The sequence below is a fragment of the Monodon monoceros genome, unplaced genomic scaffold, assembly GCF_005190385.1.
Source record: "Monodon monoceros isolate NGI ecotype Baffin Bay Population unplaced genomic scaffold, NGI_Narwhal_1 Super_Scaffold_20, whole genome shotgun sequence".
Classification (NCBI taxonomy): domain Eukaryota; kingdom Metazoa; phylum Chordata; class Mammalia; order Artiodactyla; family Monodontidae; genus Monodon; species Monodon monoceros.
Window position 1 is genome coordinate 120,825,117 of NW_021703777.1, and position 18,990 is coordinate 120,844,106.

Sequence of the window (18,990 nt, forward strand, 5' to 3'; positions counted from 1 at the left end):
CAAGTTTTAAGTATTCTGTAAAATGATGACATTGGTTTCTTCTAGCAGAACAATTCCCTGCATCTATATTTAATGCATTACATGAGATGTACAGCCAAAATGAAGGAATGAAACCTTTGCAAGTTAATAAGAATTATGATGTGTTGGCATGGGTTAATTTTCTGATCATTTGCTACAGGCTACTAATATTTGTGGGAAAATAATTTTGGCATAGAATTGTAACATCAGTAAAACTCACTTTTCAGGCTTGAAAAAGAACCAGCACAAACAAGTGGGAATGCTAGATTTCAGAAAAACAGAAAGCAATTTCAAAGTATCTCCTGTAAATCATACCCAAAGATGGTATAAAACAAGAAACAGAGAAAAACTTAAGACAGTTATTTTCTTCGCTAAAGGCAGTGTATTCCTTTCCTTAATTTTGTGACTTGAAAATACCACAAACACAGGGACTGATTCTTTTAGGTCAAAACAAAATTTACCGTCCTTAATTGAATTAAAATTGTTTTCAGGAATTGTTTATTATGCAGGAAATAACTTTGTTGAAAATTACAGCATATTAAACTTTAAAAAGATTGACAAACTCACTTTGAAAGTTTTTCAGAAAAGAAACCTCTTCAGACCTACTCCATTCTACTAATTCTAATTTTTTAAAATGAGGCATAGTTAGATATGTTTCCATATTGGCCAAAGAAAAATAATTACACCAGTTTATCATTTCTTATATGCTTTAGAGATCACTTTTTTTTCTATTTCAAATAAATTTAGACAGTATTCTTTGGAGAGTAATAGAAAGTTGTTAAAAATGTGACATTATTGTAATTTAAAAATATTTTAATCAAAGTCATTTAATAAAACTTTACTTGAATGTGATGTGTCAGTTTGTCAATTTTCTCATTTACAGGTGTCTTTGGAAAACACTGCGAGCTGAACAGTTATGGATTTGAGGAGTTGTCATACATGGAATTTCCCAGCTTGGACCCCAATAATAACTATATTTATGTCAAATTTGCAACTATTAAAAGTCATGCTTTATTGCTTTACAACTATGACAACCAGACAGGGGACCGGGCTGAGTTTTTGGCCCTTGAAATTGCTGAAGAAAGACTAAGGTTCTCTTATAACTTAGGCAGTGGTACCTATAAACTCACCACCATGAAGAAGGTGTCAGATGGACATTTTCATACTGTGATTGCCCGGAGGGCAGGAATGGTAAGATATTAATTCCACATTAAAACTTGTTTTATTGAATATCCAGTCAATCAGGCTGGAAACTTGAAAAGTTAAAGCATGAATTGTGGTGCAAATTGAGTTCAATTATATGTATTCATTATTTGTCCAGTTTTGTTATGAACTACAGCAGCAAATGGGTAACATTCTTCTTTTGCTCATGACAGCGTTGTTTGACTCAAAAACAACTCATCTCAAAAACAAAAAGGGAACGAAGGAAAGAAAATATCCTAGTGCATAAACATTCCATTTCTTATATTGAACAGATTTTTAAGGCTGTGTCAGAACTCTACTTAAAATGGCTCCTTTGCTTTTCTAAGTATCCTTGTCCAAATTGAAGAAACGACTTAAAAACAGACAGGGAAAACTTTTCTACAAAGAAATTACTGGTAAAATATGATACTTAACACAGATTTCCGTATAGTAGGTAATAATCCTTATTATACCAGCACTTCAGTATACTGTCATCTGTGAGGTCTATGACATGAAATTGTGTTAGGATGAAGTATTGGTTTTTGACTATTAAAGTATTCTCAGAATTATAACTCAGTAATATCCAAGATTTCCATATTATATTCCATTTCATTATATGGCTCTCATAACAAACAGGGTACATATTTAGCACTTGTGTTCATTAAACAAGTATTTTTCTTTATAAAGGGAAATGCGTCATATCTTTTCCATGTTAATGTTTGAAAACATTTGATACAGAGTAATAGAATGGAAGGATTTATTTATTTATTCATTTATTTATTCCAACTCTCTCTCCATAGTTCCCCCCGTCTTCAACAACTATCAAAGATTTGGGAAAAAGTAATTTGTAACAAAAACTATTTTTAAATATTTTTCGATTTTAACGCTGACCTTTTAAAACCATAACTGCTCTTTAAAATTTTTATTTCACCCTAAAAATGGAATGGTTAAAGTATTAAACCAACTATTAAAAGAAAAATTAGCCAAAAGAACAAAATAAATACTCTGAAAATTTTTTTAAATGAAGAAACTGGGATCTAAATGATTATAATTTTACCTCTTGGCTCTATGACAAGCTAGAAAAATATGGTAATTATATAGTTCTGAGATGGATGAAATGAATCATATGAGAGAAGTATTTTTGCCACTAAACTTCGGGAATACTTTGTATTGTTGTACTACACGTAAGCAACTTGCAGAAGCGATATTGAAAATGTTTTTACCATGTTTTTGCTAGCTTTTTCTGTGATCCATAATTAGGTTTAAAAGCAAAACTTTTGTGCCCTCTATAATTACCAACTTCATAAAGCTATAAGACAGAAGCTACCTTATAACATTAATTTTTTTTCTGACAAATATGAATAACAAGTTGTCTTTATCAAAGGACAAAATTCTCCATTTGTTTCCAGGAATACTATAAATCTATGTTGAATTGGCCTCAGATACAATGGCTTTTCTCTCCTCCACTCTAATTTATTACATTAAAGAAGATCTAAATAGCTTTAAAATACAGAACTATTTCCAATTATGGAAAAAAAGAGAATAGTGATTAACCCTAATGTGACCAAATGATTGTGTCAGCATGATCAAGATTGGCTGTTCAGATATTTCATCAGGTACAGTCACCACATCCATTGTGTTGCTTTCAGAACCCTACTAGATTATTAGATGTATGCTATTTGAATATAATGAGAGGTGAGAAAACAGAAAAAGGAGTGCAAATTTATGAATTATTTTAATTCTATATTGTCTTCCATTTCCTTATGAACTTGGTGTTAATATCTGTAACTATAACTTTTTTCTAATACATTTAATTTATAAAGTGTTTATAAAATTACCCCAACATTTTGAAAATGAGAATGAAACAAAATTTAGTAACAATAATTATAATTAAGATCATTTAGATTCTAAAAATAATCTATGTAAAAAATCTATTGAAAAGCACTCATTGGAGGCCTGATTTGATAGTAATTCAGGTGGCTTTGTTAATTGGACAGAAAATCAAAATGTGAAGATAATATCTCCACATTTTTAGCATTATCATGAATAGTAATATAAATTATATCTAAAATTGCATACATTTTGTATGAAAAGGTGCTTAATAAATTTAATAGAGTTATAACAAATACATCTTGGGAATAATTTTTCAGATTAGTAATAGGTTACTGCACTCATTTCTGCCTGAGATTTTTTTACACCTACATAATATGAAACCAGTGTGCTTAGAGGACGATCTCTAGGAGAATAGGGATTTAGAAAATTCCAGTGTCCCTGATTATTGATGTACCCAGTCATATTGAATCTGACAAAATTAGGACAAATGTGGAGTCTGGTGTGTATATGTAGATTGGTGCTTATGTTAGCCATAATGATTTTCTAATACTGAAAGGGAAACCTAAAGGGGTTGGTAGATACCACTCACCGTAGCCCTCCAAGCATACGTAAGGTAACCATATTGCTAAGATGTTGTCAATGGGCTCTTATATAGAATAGAGGATTTTACGTGGTGACCTCTAAGGTCCCCTTAAACTTCATGAACACTTGATTTTATCAAAGAAGGGCTTGGAAGCAAGAGGGAGAACAGAGAAAGAGGCACCATGAAATATGCCCAAAGGGAAAGAAAAAGAAGTTATTTCAGTTCATTTGTAATATGTCACCATAGTCATGAGGTTTTGAATAATACTAAATGTGGAAAAAATGCTCTTGTCATAATTAATTCAATCAGAGGAAAAATCTCTCCCTATTTCAGAAAACATCCAAAATAAGGCCCTACTGGATTTTGAATCTGTTGTTTTCTACGATTCAAAAGGATTTTTTTGGAAACTGGCAAAATCATTAACTTCTCAGCTTTGAATCATTGCATAGACAGGATAAAAATATCTCAATTTACAGTGGTAGTGGTAGAAATATTCAACAGTAAAAGAAGGTACATTTAACTCTGAAGATTAAATTGAATGAGCTATTATTCAAATAAAACTTTCCCTCAGGTATTTTTTCCTTTGAGTTGTATCACTAAGCTGTTAGAAAATAAGAAAAAATAAATTAAGTATGAACATTCATGAAAATACGATACTATTATGCAAGGTTTTTTCCCTAATTAAAGTATTCATAAATATCCATGTGATACTCTCTAGCTTGTAATAACTTTAAGTATCTCTAGAATGGATGGATAGCTTACATAGTATACATAGAGATGTGTTAACATTTTGTTTTAGAAGTAAATTGAAAGGAATTGTGCCTAAATTAATAGTCAACATAAACATACATGGTATTATGGAAACCTAATACCTATTTTGAGATTGAATGTCCCTCAATTTTATAGATCACTGGAAAAAAAAATAAAAACTACTGAAAGAGTTAACTAAATAGGACATGAAAGTCTTGATATAGAATTGGAAGTGTAAATGTTCCCTAAAAATATTAGTATTTATCATAACTTATTTGAGAAAGTGGCAAAAAAATTACATGGCTTATGAGAGTTTGTTGTATGGAGTTTATAATCAGTTATAATAACTTATAGAAATATTTTTAAATATTTAGACACTAATATTTGAGGCACAGTAAGTATAAATTGGCCCTATTTATTATTTCTGAAATGTGAGTATTTAAGATATACTTTTACAAATCCTAAATATATATTTTTATGGACAATACCTTAAAGTCATATGCAATATCAATAAAAAGGTGATATTAAAGAAACCAATCATTTCCATACATAATGAAAGAAGATAGAAAACCTGATACTTTTGCATTTAAGTCAAAGGTAATGTTAACTTGCTTAACTTCCCTGTGCTGTGTTTCCTACATTTGCTTTGCTTTCATTAAAATTAACCTCAAATGACAATTATTCTCTCTTTTTTTGTTGTTGTTACTGAAGAAACTTTATTCACAGAACAAGTGTGAAAATGTCTTTTTACTGGTACTAAAAGGGAATTTTAAGGCTGTAATACCAGCTCTTTATTCCTTAAAGGAAAGCAGTTACTATAATGATGTACTTGGAGCCACAGGGCTAGTTAGCACTTCCCTCTTCATTGGGGAACCATGAAATCTATTACGTTCCCCCAGGAGGGCAGTTTTCAATGAGAAATTGCTACATTTGTAAAGAACATATTGACCATGATGAAAAGATTTTATCCACATCTACAGGATGATGACAAAATTGGACATGACTAAAAGGTTTGGGCAGCCCAATTCTCAGGAGCAAAACCTAGAAACAAATGTCATGATACCCATAAAAATGCCTTGATGTGTCACAGGACACCAATCTAAGCCCTTAATTCACATTCCAGTGCAGATGGCCTCAAAGGTGTTTTGGATCAGCGGTTTTTAATTTTTTTTTTTTTTTTTTTTAGCAGAACAGCCCTTTTCTCAAAATTTTACATGGAACCCAAATATGTAAACAAAAAATATATATTGCTGGGCCAGTCTAGGTTGAAAATCATAGGATGGCAGTTCTACCCAGCAGTGGCCCCTGAGCTTCTCAAAGAATTTTCCAGGCACCATGAGATCTCATGAGCCCCCCCACCCCCACCCATAAACTCTGATACTAAATTGGAGAAGATCAGGAAAAATGAAGGAGGGAGTATGGCAATAGAAGAGACTGCAATTATCCCCCAAAGACTGATCACACTCTAAAGGGACTTTACAATTACTGGATCCTACCAAGTTCTGAACCACATTAGACTTAACAGCGCTAATTTTTTTCCTTCAACCTGGTAAGTGAGGCTCTTGAGGAGCCCCAAGACAATTGTCCTCAAGACAATTGTTCTTATAAATGCTTTCATAGTATTTATTTTTCTGCTATACAAATGGACAAAGTTGGATTAGTCTTGTCCTGTGCTACTCAAGTAAATTTAGGTAGAACCTTTGATTTTCTGCATTAGGAGAAACCCTCAGTCCTTCTGTGTTTCTGGATTTGGGGTTAGGCCTCTTCCTATGAATTACTGGCCATGTTCTGAAATACCACATTCTGAATATCAACTTTATAATCTCACCAATTAAAATATCCAAAGTTTTGCAGAATTTCACTGCAGTCTGGGAAACAAAGGAGGGGCATCATTACAGCCTTGTAGAGCACAGAGTAACTTGGTTATGCAACCACCATGGTCTTAAGCTGGACCACGGCCATCCCCAATGGCCATTGCCCAATAGAGAGAGCCCTGACTTCATCATATTCTTGGTCCTGGTGACCTTGACTTGATGACTTTGCTTATTGATCAAATGGAGTGTTAATCTGTCCTACTAAACAGAAGGCTTTTGTCTCAGGGGAATATGCATCCCATAGGATACAAAAACAATTACTGTTAGTTGTGGTTTAAATATTATTGGTGAGTTTCTACTGTATAGCAATATATAATAATGCATTCAGATTATACATAAATATGCTATAATATGCCATTTATAAACAATGATTCTTATAAATGAAAAAAGCATCTAATCGACTTGTTTAAATTATCTCAAACTTTATCTTTAATACAAGTATTACTATCTTCATAGTTTGCAGTAATAGTATTTATATTATACTCCCAAAATCTTTTTTGTGAATATGACTGAAATATTATTGGAAATAAACTTTTGAAAATTCAGAATCTAATTTTTTTTTATTTGTTGGAATAGTTGGATAGTAGGATAAACATTTTTCTTAAGATTGTAATCCCAGGAAGCTGTCCCAGACCTAACGTATGATATCCTAAGAGACATTAATAACATTTTTATTCTTTCATCTATAAAACAAAGGGGCTGGAGATTTTTAAAAGTACCCTCCCACTTCTTACATGCAATAATTTCACAATTTTAACTTTGGATATATCAAAGAAATATGTACCCCTAATTTAAGCATGTATTATAATTATATAATATTATAATATACTACATCAAAAATGTATTTCAACTTTAAAATCATGTCCATATAGAAACGAGTCCTGGGTAGTGTTGGCTGAAAAGGACAACAAGGTCACTAGAATCCAAACTGAACATCTCTTTCTTTTGCTTTATAGGCAGCTTCCTTAACTGTGGACTCTTGTTCTGAGAACCAAGAACCAGGGTACTGCACTGTTAGTAATGTGGCAGTTTCAGATGACTGGTAAGTAAAATTTTTAGTTTGATCTTTATTATTCCTTGACATTCAAAATGAAATTATACCTTAACAATCATTTTATTATGCTCAGTATTATATAAAAGTTTAAGATATTTTGTCTTCTCCAAAGGGATTTTCATACTGTAAAATAAAATGTTAGTAAGTAGTCTACAACATGTGTAAAAAAGGGTGTAAAAATGAAGTGGTACAGATGAGGATAAAGTTAGAGAAAGGGAAGATGAACATAGCTTATCCTCTTTGAGAAGCTTCATGAAATAGTTGCATGTGACCTGGGTCCTGCAAGAAGGTTAGGATAAGTATCCCACCTCTTTTAAATGTATTTTCTGAAAGTTGTATGTGACAATGATTGGCAGATATTTTTCAATAGCACCTGAAGGTGAAATACAACATTACCTCACCTAAAACATAGTGATTTTGTTAGAAATAGTAACAGAGAAAAAGAAATAGTGACACATCATTCATTTGCTTTAATCAACTTATTGGCATTCCTTATAATCTCTGTAGTGAAGGAAAAACATAATCTGACATTAATATTAAAGTTGTCACTTCTACTGCATTTTATTTTCTTTCCGACAGTATGCTCCTTCTCTAAGACTCAACATTGTTATATACATCTCATGTGACTAACTGAACCTATTATTTCCATTAGTTTTGTTATTTTTCATACCCTGAAAATCTAACAATCCTGTAGGTATCTATTTAGAGGATATGCATCCATAGGTAATGTTTCCCATTCAAATATACCATGCTTTACTACATGCCAGAAAAAATTATAGTCACCTCTTCTTTTATTTATTTGTTTGTTTGTTTATTATTTTTTTGGCTGCATTAGGCCTTAGTTGAGGCACGCGGGATCTTTTGTTGTGGCGAGCAGACTCTTGGCTGTGGCGCACAGGCTTCTCTCTAGTTGTGGCAAACAGGCTCCAGAGCACGTGAGCTCTGTAGTTTGTAGCACATGGGCTCTGTAGTTGAGGCATGCCTAGGGTCAGTAGTTGTGGCATGGGGCTTACTTGCCCAGCGGCATGTGGGATCTTAGTTCCCTGACCAGGGATTGAACCCATGTCCCCTGCACTGGAAGGTGGATTCTTTACCACTGGACCACCAGTGAAGTCCCTAGTCACCTCTTCTTAAGCTAAACATTCTACTGAAATCTGTTGCATTGGTACTAATACACGTACCTTTCCTTTCTTATGCAGGACTCTTGACATTCAGCCAAATCGAGTCACAGTTGGAGGTATCAGATCGCTAGAACCAATCCTTCAGAGGAGAGGACATGTGGAAAGCCACGATTTTGTTGGGTGTATAATGGAGTTTGCAGTCAATGGAAGACCTCTGGAACCAAGCCAAGCTCTGGCAGCACAAGGCATCCTAGATCAGTATGGCAACCTTATTTCTTACCATTTTAAAGAAAGACACCAAAAGTGTATGATGATTGAACATCAAAATATGAAATTCTTGTGCCCAAAGCCCTAAAAATACCAAATTTATTATGCTGTTTTGAATTTCAATTTTTTACTTATAGCTGTGAAATTTTGGAAAAAACCAATGGATGTGTGCATATATGTATGCAAATACTTTTTACCTTACATAGTTGTGAAGAATATATGAGTTAAGTAAGTAAATCACATAGAAAGGAACCTGGCACATAGTAATATAAAAGTGTTAGCAATAATATGTACAAAAACTATTTGAAATTAAATAGTTTTACATATAAATGTACGTATTCCCTTGGCCTGGCCCTAGGCTCAAATAAACGGACAAGGCAGATCCTTGCTCTTGAAGAGTTCATAGTCTCTTTAAATTCCTGATTGTTAGCCTCTAGTGCAGCCATAATTATTGCCTGGCAATATATTATATTCTCCTAGTTTAGTCACTTTTCACTTCCTCAGTAACTATTTCATGCCTGTTCTTTCCATAAACCTCAAACATCATCTCCTGCATCCTTTTTCCAGCTAATGAATTTGCTTCCTAACTTGCTCAGAAAATTGGGGCAATCGAAACAAAACTTCCCAAAGCTCACTCCTCCACATCTTCCCATGCAGCCTATAGTCTACCCTGTATACTATTATTGAATGGACTGTTCTTATTCCCACAAAAACCAACCCCTTTTTATGTGATAGACTCCATTCCCCCAAACCTTCTTAAAACAGTACTCCAGCTTTCTAAAGTGTTTCTTTTCTCATTTCAATTCAGGCTTCTATTTCTCCCCACCCCCCTTTTTTCTTAAACTTGGTTAATCCCATTTTCACATTGTTCTGTCTCTGTCAAGTGATCAATAACCACTGTGTTGCTAAAATCAATGGTCAAGTCTCATCTTATTTGAACTTCAGCAACATTGAGAACAACGTTATTAGTTTGTCCACCAGCACACGGTATGCCCCCGGTTTTCTACTCTGATTCTTCTTCCCATCTCCTTAACCTCTTCTCTTTTGTATCTATATTCATTTTTAAGTCATTTTTAATAGTCCTTGCTTTTAAGTACTATCGCTAAAGCTGATGACTTTGAAACGTTTATCTTAAACTTGACGTCTCCTCTGAACTTTAGACCCTCATATCCAACAGCATACGGAATATCCTGTGTGTATTTCTAACAAGTATTTCAAACTTAAGTTTAAAACTGAACTTCTGGCCTTCCTTCCTGACTTCTCCCAAACCCACTCCTTCTAGGTTTTCCCATCTCAGGTAATAATAACTCAGTCTACCCACCTGGTCAGCCACAATTTGTAGACCACCTTTGACTCCTCTCTTTCTGACAAACCACATTCAATCCACCAGCAAACAGAAGTCATGTCAATCTGCTATATTTAAAACAGATAACCAACAAGGACCTATTGTAGCACAGGGAACTCTGCTCAGTACTCTGTAATAACCTAAACGGGAAATGAATTTGAAAAAGAATAGATACATGTATATGTATAACTGAATCACTTTGCTGTACACCTCAAACTAACACAACATTGTTAATCAACTATACTCCAAAATAAAACAAAATTTTTTTAAAAAGAAAAAATAAATAAAATAAAAACAGAGGTCAGTTCTTACCCTGACTTATAAGGCTGACCTTCCTCTTGTCAACCAAATGGACCAGGAACTGTAAAGAGGCATAAAGGCATTTTATTTGGGGTCTTATAATGGCAACTCGGGGATCACAGATTCCAGGGGAAACCAAACTAATGTCCCACCAGAAGAAAATGGGCAGGGTTTTTTTATAGGGAAATGAGGGAAATTAATGCAGAATTTGGACTGGAGGGTAAAATTATTCTATACATGTGATTGGGTTATGGAGCACATCTCGTTTGTTACTGGGGAAAGGTATGTTTTCTTTAGTCCAGAAAAAATCCAGTTCTCAACATTATTCTTTCCTTTTTGCAACTTAACAACTATTCAGCAGTTTTAATTTAGAGTGTTCAGCAGACATCCAGCATGGGTGGCAAACGTGGAGGTCCTTAGGTCACTTCCCAGCCATTTCTTTTTATTTATTTATTTATTTATTTATTTATGGCTGCATTGGGTCTTCATTGCTGTACACAGGCTTTCTCTAGTTGAGGCGAGTGGGGGCTACTCTTCGTTGTGGTAGGTGGGCTTCTCATTGCGGTGGCTTCTCTTGTTGTGGAGCTTGGGCTCTAGGCGGGTGGGCTTCAGTAGTTGTGGCACGTGGGCTCAGTAGTTGTGGCTTGTGGGCTCTAGAGCGCGGGCTCAGTAGTTGTGGTGCATGGGCTTAGTTGTTCTGTGGCACGTGGGATCTTCCCGGACCAGGGCTCGAACCCATGTCCCCTGCATTTACAGGCAGGTTCTTAACCACTGTACCACCAGGAAAGCCCAAGTCCCAGCCATTTTTGAGATAGCTCTTTCCACACCCTTGACTTCCTTACCATTGTCTACCTGCTCTTCTTGTTCACGCTGTTCTGACGATATTGGCCACTTGATGTTCCTCAAACATGCAAAGGACACTTTCACTTCAGGACTTCCTCACTCGGTTCTTTCCTCTCCCTGGAATGATCTTCTATCATATATACTTTTCTCTCTCTCCCTTTGTTTAGGACTTTATGAAAACAGATCCTTCCTTCACTCCCTAACCTAGAGATCCAGCAATCCCCTCAAAACTCCCAATCCCCTTTCTCTGCCTTAATTTTCCCATAAAACTTCCTTCTTTCTAACATACTACACAATTATATATTTTTTTGTTTTTTGTCTGTGTCCTCCACAAGGAAAAAGAAATATTCCATGAACACATGGATTTTTTTCATCACTTTATCTCCATGCTTAGAACCGTGCTTGGCAGGTAGTAGCCTTTCAATAAACATTAGGTGCGTGAGTTGTCTGGTGGAGGAGATGGGTATTCAGATAAACATGTGGCCCCGAGAGCACATGAACCAAAGTGTTTATTTGACCAAGAGGCTTTGCTCAATTAAGAATTAATTAAAAAAAGGAATGATCACCTCTTTTCTTTATTGTGTAAGTTGTTATTTTGTTTAATCTTCTCCATTATGAATGAGACAGGGCATGTGTTACAGGACACCTTGTTAGATTAGATGCTCCAAATATAGTTGTAACATGAGTTTCAAAGATATGAGTTCATGAAAGCTAAGCAGGTTAATAAAAGTTTATATCTAATTTTAACAAATTTCCGCCCACCTGATTTTGTGCTTTATGTGTCTTTATTCTGTTTATTTTAGATGCCCTAGACTAGAAGGTGCTTGTACTCACAGTCCCTGCCAACATGGTGGCACGTGTACGGATTACTGGTCGTGGCAGCAGTGTCATTGCAGAGAAGGACTGACTGGGAAATATTGTGAAAAATGTATGCAAGCTGTTTCATCTTCCACCAGAAATTATAATAACCATTAAAAGTATAAATATATGCACCCAAATATGTAATTGAAGTAAAAGAATTATGTTTTGATTCTAAATATTGAAAATATTAAATGGGCAATAATTGGTAAAACACAGTGACATTTTTTAATTCATGTTTTAACCTGAGAAAGAGTGAAATCCTTTTAGAATTATTTACTAAATATGTCCTTCATTTCCATTTTATAAATATATCACTTAGTTATTTTTGTTTTACCTATAGGAATGCTAGACAATTTACAAGGCCAGAGGCTATATTCAGGCTTTGGCGTAATATTATCTGCATCTAGGGGATATTTCTCTGGTGAATATGTTGTATTTGGTTGAAAAGTATAATACTAAATCACTAAACACTGAGTTCAAAACATGCAATGGCAATAAAATCTGTTATAGTTCAAGGTGATACTTAAATTTTAAATTGCAATTATTGGAATTGGCTTCGAATATTACTTTTTAAATTCTTTTAATAGTTATTTGTTTCTAAAGCCTAATTTTATTGTTATTAAGACATTAATGATGTTCAAGCCATCATTAGAACATGGCATTCTGTAATTTCAAGTTGTATATCCCACTAACTAACCCTAATGGAGTCTCTTTTATAAAAATTGCTTTATTTTCAGATAAGTGGTTACTGCTTAAATCATTGCACTTATCTGATCACTTTTTAAGTAGTCATTTGATTCTATTATAATATGAGAATGAATAGAAATTTATGATTAAATTATGTATATACTATAATCGAAAAAATCTTAGTAGCAGAGTATAATTTTGTTTATTTAGGATAAAATCAAAACATGGGAAAAGTACATTGTCACATGATATTTTTTAAAGTAATGAGTATTTAGTAGGTAGGAACCCAACTATATTTGGAAAATAAAATGTCACTCACTTGAGCAATGCCTGCAGTTTTTTCTTTTTAGTTGAGATATAATTCACATACTACAAAGTTTACCTTCTTAAAATGTACCATTCATTGCTGAAGCCCTTTTGAGCTCATTTTCTTTATGTCCTTTCTTTAGCTCTATTAGCTGTAACACACTTTTATACTTCAGAAGTGTGAACATTTTATCAGATTATGAAAAATTATAATTACATATGATGTTTATACATGATGACAAATTAAATTCGATGTGATTATTGCTACCAATAAAGTTACTTACAAATGTGAATGTTTGTACAATTCTTTGTTCAAATTTTCCATGTTAGAGGCTTTAAAGATTACAAATCATTATAACTGTGAAAACATATATGGATTTACTAATTTTAGAAACACAGTGAAACTTATAATCAAATTCTTCAACTGTATATTTTTAACATGTGGCTATCTCTCGAGGTATTCATAATGTATGTAGCATGTATCAAATATTTTAATGAATATTTTCCAAATCAATAATTATCATAAAATGTTTTATATTTCATGGTTCTGAAATGGATTTAAGCATTTGAAATCAACTTACACAATAATTCACAAGTGGGAATTATTTTTTCAGAGGAGGATTAAGGGACACTAATTCCAAAAACTTAATATTTTCATTGTTCTTTTTTTATAATATTTTTGTCACCAAAGAAACTCTTTAAGAAATGCCTATTGGATGCATTCATGTTTCCCTTTCTTCATTGGCTTTCAGCTATTACTCCTGACACGGCCTTATCATTAGAAGGCAAAGGGCGCTTGGACTACCACATGAGTCAGAATGAGAAGCGGGAGTATTTGTTGAGACAGAGCATCCGAGGTGCCATGTTGGAACCTTTTGGTGTGAACAGTCTGGAAGTAAAATTCAGGACAAGAAGCGAGAATGGCATTTTAATCCATATCCAAGAAAGCAGCAATTACACTACTGTGAAGGTAAGATAAAAGCTAATGGTGACTTCATTTGATTAGACCGCCTGCTGTGTCATGGTTTAAATCACTTCTCCCATAATTTCTATCCTTTTCTTCACAACCCATTAGAGTTCCGACTGAGGCTGGGCACTATTCCAATATCATCTATCTTAACTATTCCTCAGGCATTGGCCAGAGTAACAAAGAACTGAATGGTTTGGTTTCTAAACACTTTTGTTTAGAGTAGAGAGCACTGCTGTGTAGGCCAGCAAAGAAAGAATTTGTTGCAATCTATTTTGCCAGATAAAAATTTATATTGTTTTTACCCTACTTTTAAACAAAGTGAAACAAAAAGATAGTATGTCTTTGAAATGTAAAAATATGTTTTTCCAAGAATTATTCCAAACTGTTATGTATATATTAATTGGAATGATTAGAATAAAAAATTTCTTGAAATTTTCTGGCTTTATTCTGGAACATATATTCAATTCACTATTCAGGTAAATTCTGTGAAATTAAATACCTTTGGAATTTATGGTAAGTAAAATTTCAGTTAACTCCAAATAATTTCTAAATAAATATTTCTGAAACATTATATTTCATGATTGATTTATCATTAGGCTTTTACACATTTTTTTTCTCAGCTATAAATGAGATGCTAAACTGGTGAATAATTTCATTACATATGCATTTCCTGTCAGCTCTTAGCTTTCTTAATTTCTAAAATGATTATTCTGCTTCCCTTCCCACAAATAAGACTTCATCTTTCAGACCATCATTTTTTTTAGTTTAGTTATATCAACTGCTTTTTTATTAATATCATTCAGTCTATTATAAATCTGCTGGTAATTTTTATATGAATTTTAGTTAATTCTTAAGAAAACAAATCCAGATTTCCTGAATTATTTTCACTTATAACTCAATATTTTGAAAATTACTGAAAGCTTAGTTCATAAAGAAAAGAGCAATATGCATAGAAAATTACTAGGTTTAATTCACATAAAATGCTAAAAATAAAAACAGACATTCACCTTTAAACTTCAGCTTATTTATTCTCAAAATTTCTCTCTGTCCAAGCCAACTCGATTGTTATGTGACCTGTACATAGCTTTAAATAGTATAAAAAACAATCTTTTTAAAATTCTTATAATCCCCCTAGTCCAGCCATTCTCAGCTGGGGGTGATTTTACCACCCCTCCACAGGGGATATTTGGCAAAGCCTGGGAACATTTTTATTGTCTTGGTTGTTGGGAGTGAGGAGGGTACTGCTGCCAACATCTAGTGGGTAGAAGTCAAATATGCTGCTAAACACCCTTTAGTGCTCACCACAACACCCCACAAGAAAGAACCATCCAGTCTGAAATGTCAATGCTGAGGTTGAGAAACTCTGCCCTAATCCAGTTGAAGAATATCTTCAGGTTATAATTTTACCTCCATTGTTGAAACAAAGAGCCCAGATCCAGAATTAATAGAGTAACTGCTGCAAAACGAAACACCTAAGTCACTGTATAACGTTATTATTCGGTGCTTATGGTTTTCATTGAAAAGTGTATTGGAAGTAAAGAAAGTAAGGAAAGAAGTAGACCACCATATTCTACCAGAAACATTTTTTATATTCATTGAGAGGCTTTGACATTGAGGTCTGTGCGTTATCTGTTAGGCTGCTTCCAAGTCCTCGTGCCATTTAAATGACATATGAAATATTTCTGTATGCTATCTCTTTAAGCCAAGAGATACAAAAACAATGTGCTTGAAGAAATTGGAGACAGAATATTTTTCTTCCTCAAGGAAGAAGCTGAATGTTGACATCCGTTTTTGTCACCATAAAATCTTGCATTTCCAACAGGACAGCAGCATGCAGCTTCTCCAGATTTCGTTGCATTGGTAGCAAGCACTTAGAGATTTCTTTTTTCCCTGAAGGGAAAATGAGTAAAAATAATGACTAATGCAGACCAAAATGCACATTTCTTTTGTATGAAAATTTTGAAAGGCGGTTTTTCAGAGATTCAGGGGTTTGGCAGGTGGAGTAAATAGATTAAAAAGAAACAGCGATTAAGAAGAACTGAATAGACAGGAAGAGAGTGACTTTTGTAAGTAAGCAAGTTACTTGGATGACAGGAATCCAATCTGCTTATCCAGGCGAGGAAGCAAGTTAGAATGGACTGTTACTTATCAGTTGGCTTATCAGTGACCAAGGCCCCTGGTTTTCCTCTGTCTTTCTTTTGGCTCAGTTTCTGACAGTTGCTTTTTCTCTCTCTCTCTCTTTTTTCCCTTCTTTTATTTCTTTTTTTTTTTTTTAATTCAGATAAAAAAAGAAACTAAGGAGAGAAAATTTCAGAGAGGAAAACAAAAGAAAAGCATCCTTATGTATAACGGCTTTTGAACTGTATTTAAAGTGTTTCACAAATCTCTCTTCTTTCACGGCACATTGGGTATCTCCATATTTGGAAATGTAATAATGCCAGATGATGGGTTTTGTTTCTACTCCAAATCAATTCTGGTTTTTGGTGTATTGTTTGTTTGTTTGTTTGTTTTTCTTTTGAAGTGAGGCCAGGTATGACGTACAGAGTTAGGATGATTCCGAGCTCTACAGAGTCAAAAATAAATAAATGAGCAAATCAATCTATGAATAAATAAAACCAAGCAAAAAATGAGCATGATGTTTCAAAAGTTAGGGTGGGTAGAAGAGTTAGGTAGAGTATTATTGAGGAGAAGGAGAACATGAAGAATGTTGTAATGGAAACATATATTCTTATTCATCCTACTCCATGGCATGTTCCAAGGACCCTGTCATCAGAAATTGGTCGAATGAAAGGATGACATGGTGTGATCAATTAGGAGAGAAACACAGAGCTTGCAGAAGGCTCTTCTCAAGGCTTCTTTCCAAAAAGGACTCTGGCTATAACCAAAGAGGAGTTACTTCACTGTCTGTTTCACGAGACATTGCCCAGTCGATGAAATGTTATTGTCATTTAACCACAGTTTTCTTTTTTTTTTCCCCTGGGTTCAGTACTGGAATATATTACTATCTGGAGAAACTGCTTTAATAAAATATTACATTATGAATAACTTATGTAAATGTGTTAGGCATATTTTCCATAAAGTAAAAATGAACTCATTTTTAATTCTACCAGATGTGTTTGTTGCATGTAGAAAAAGCATTTGATCTGAGTGACAAAATAAACGGATCCATCCTTTCATTCCCGTCATTTGATACGCAGTGCCACTTTATCCCCCGGCCGAGGCACCGGCTCTGTCTGGCAGTAGTGATGGGATTATGCTCTTTTCATCCTGCCTTATAAATTATTTCATTTTCTAAGTGTCTACTTAGAAAACTGGAAACTTGGGAGCTGGAAACTGGAGTAAGAGCATCCTGTTACCCAATGTTCTACTGGGCGAAGTAAAAGAAACCAAATATCCCTTAGATAAATTTTAAAAGACAGCCAAAATAAAGACTTGTCCAGATGCCTCATTATTAAGAACTCACCCTTTATTCATCATAATGGTCATCTTAATAAATAATAAGCATGATTTTTTAAGATAAAATTCCAGTGTGTAATAGATGACAGGTAAAACAATTACTTCATGTCTTCACTTTTCCAACTATGCTTCATTTATAGTTAATCATTGATTTCTCATTTTGGATATAGTTTTAAAATTTTTTGATAGCTATGGGCCATTTACGAAACAATTTTTTTAAACTTGCAATTGCCATTAAAATATAAGTACTCATAAAAAGGTGTGATTTACCTATTTTTAAATTAGTATTCACCCTATTATTTATCTCAGTTGCGTTCTGGAAAATAAATCTATACATCTTGAAAAATTAGTTATAAATAAAAGAATATCTTGAAAACTGCTGAACCTATTATATGTGAAGGTATATGTTACCTAAAATTGTAAAGGCATACTCTAACACAACCAGACTCCTCAACTGTTCTCTCTGCTTTAAACTGATCAATGTTTTAAGGTTTCACAACACTTTTATTTTTATTCAAGCATACCATAGTTTAATTGTACACTACTTTTAATATATTTTACAGATTAAGAATGGCAAAGTACATTTTACGTCAGATGCAGGAATTGCTGGGAAAGTGGAGAGAAATATTCCTGAAGTCTACGTTGCTGATGGCCACTGGCATACTTTTCTAATTGGAAAAAATGGAACAGCCACAGTATTGTCCATCGACAGAATTTATAACAGAGATATCATTCACCCTACTCAGGATTTTGGTGGCCTCGATGTGCTCACTATATCTCTTGGAGGAATTCCTCCCAATCAAGCTCATCGAGATACTCAAACAGGTAAATGCTTGTGTTGAGTAGAGGCACAAAAGAAAGGTAAAATTGTTCCTCTAAAAGTAGTTGGATATCTGTTAATGTCCATTATGAATATTCTAAGACTATCATAACTACCTTTAGAAAGTTGGTAATAAATTATTGGTCGTCACTTTCTTTAGGCATTTTCTACCAAGTTCATAACTCAGCCCAGGGTGTTTTGATCCTTTCCTTGTGTACCAAATATTTATTTATACATTCATTCATTTACTCATCCGTTTGTTCATTCACACAACATACAGCCCTGTAGGTACTTGGCATGAACTACAATGGTGGACTCTTTCCATAGAATACATGGTCCTGTAAGGAAGACAAACATCAATCAAATCGTTACACAAGTAACTATATTATTTTAACCTATGATAAATGATGTGAGGAAGAATATAGAATTCTAAGAGATTGCCAAAAATGTGGAGAAGGGGAAACTTCTCTGGAAATTGGCATTTGTACTTAAATCTGAACTATGAAGATGAGCATGAGAAAGTATGAAAGTTAATTTATATTGATGGGAACTAAAGGGAAAGAAGCAGATTAAGTCAGGATCACAGAACCCAGAATATAGGGGACTGATGTCACAGATGAAAGATGAAGTTGGAGAATGAAAGTTCTCCTAGACTATGTGGCAATTTTTATCTCGTTCTTGGAACAATGGGAAGTTACTGAAAAATTAATCACAGAAGTA

The 18,990-nt window shown here is 33.9% G+C and overlaps 1 protein-coding gene across 1 annotated transcript in view; it reads left to right on the forward strand.

Moving 5' to 3' along the window:
• Positions 1-18,990, forward strand: part of FAT4 (FAT atypical cadherin 4) — a 172,267-nt gene that overhangs the window by 148,369 nt on the left and 4,908 nt on the right. The window contains exons 11-16 of the mRNA XM_029235704.1: positions 902-1,209; positions 7,197-7,282; positions 8,494-8,673; positions 11,974-12,098; positions 13,777-13,994; positions 18,014-18,275. Of these exons, the coding sequence (XP_029091537.1) occupies positions 902-1,209; positions 7,197-7,282; positions 8,494-8,673; positions 11,974-12,098; positions 13,777-13,994; positions 18,014-18,275 (1,179 nt within the window). The remainder of the gene's footprint in view (positions 1-901; positions 1,210-7,196; positions 7,283-8,493; positions 8,674-11,973; positions 12,099-13,776; positions 13,995-18,013; positions 18,276-18,990) is intronic.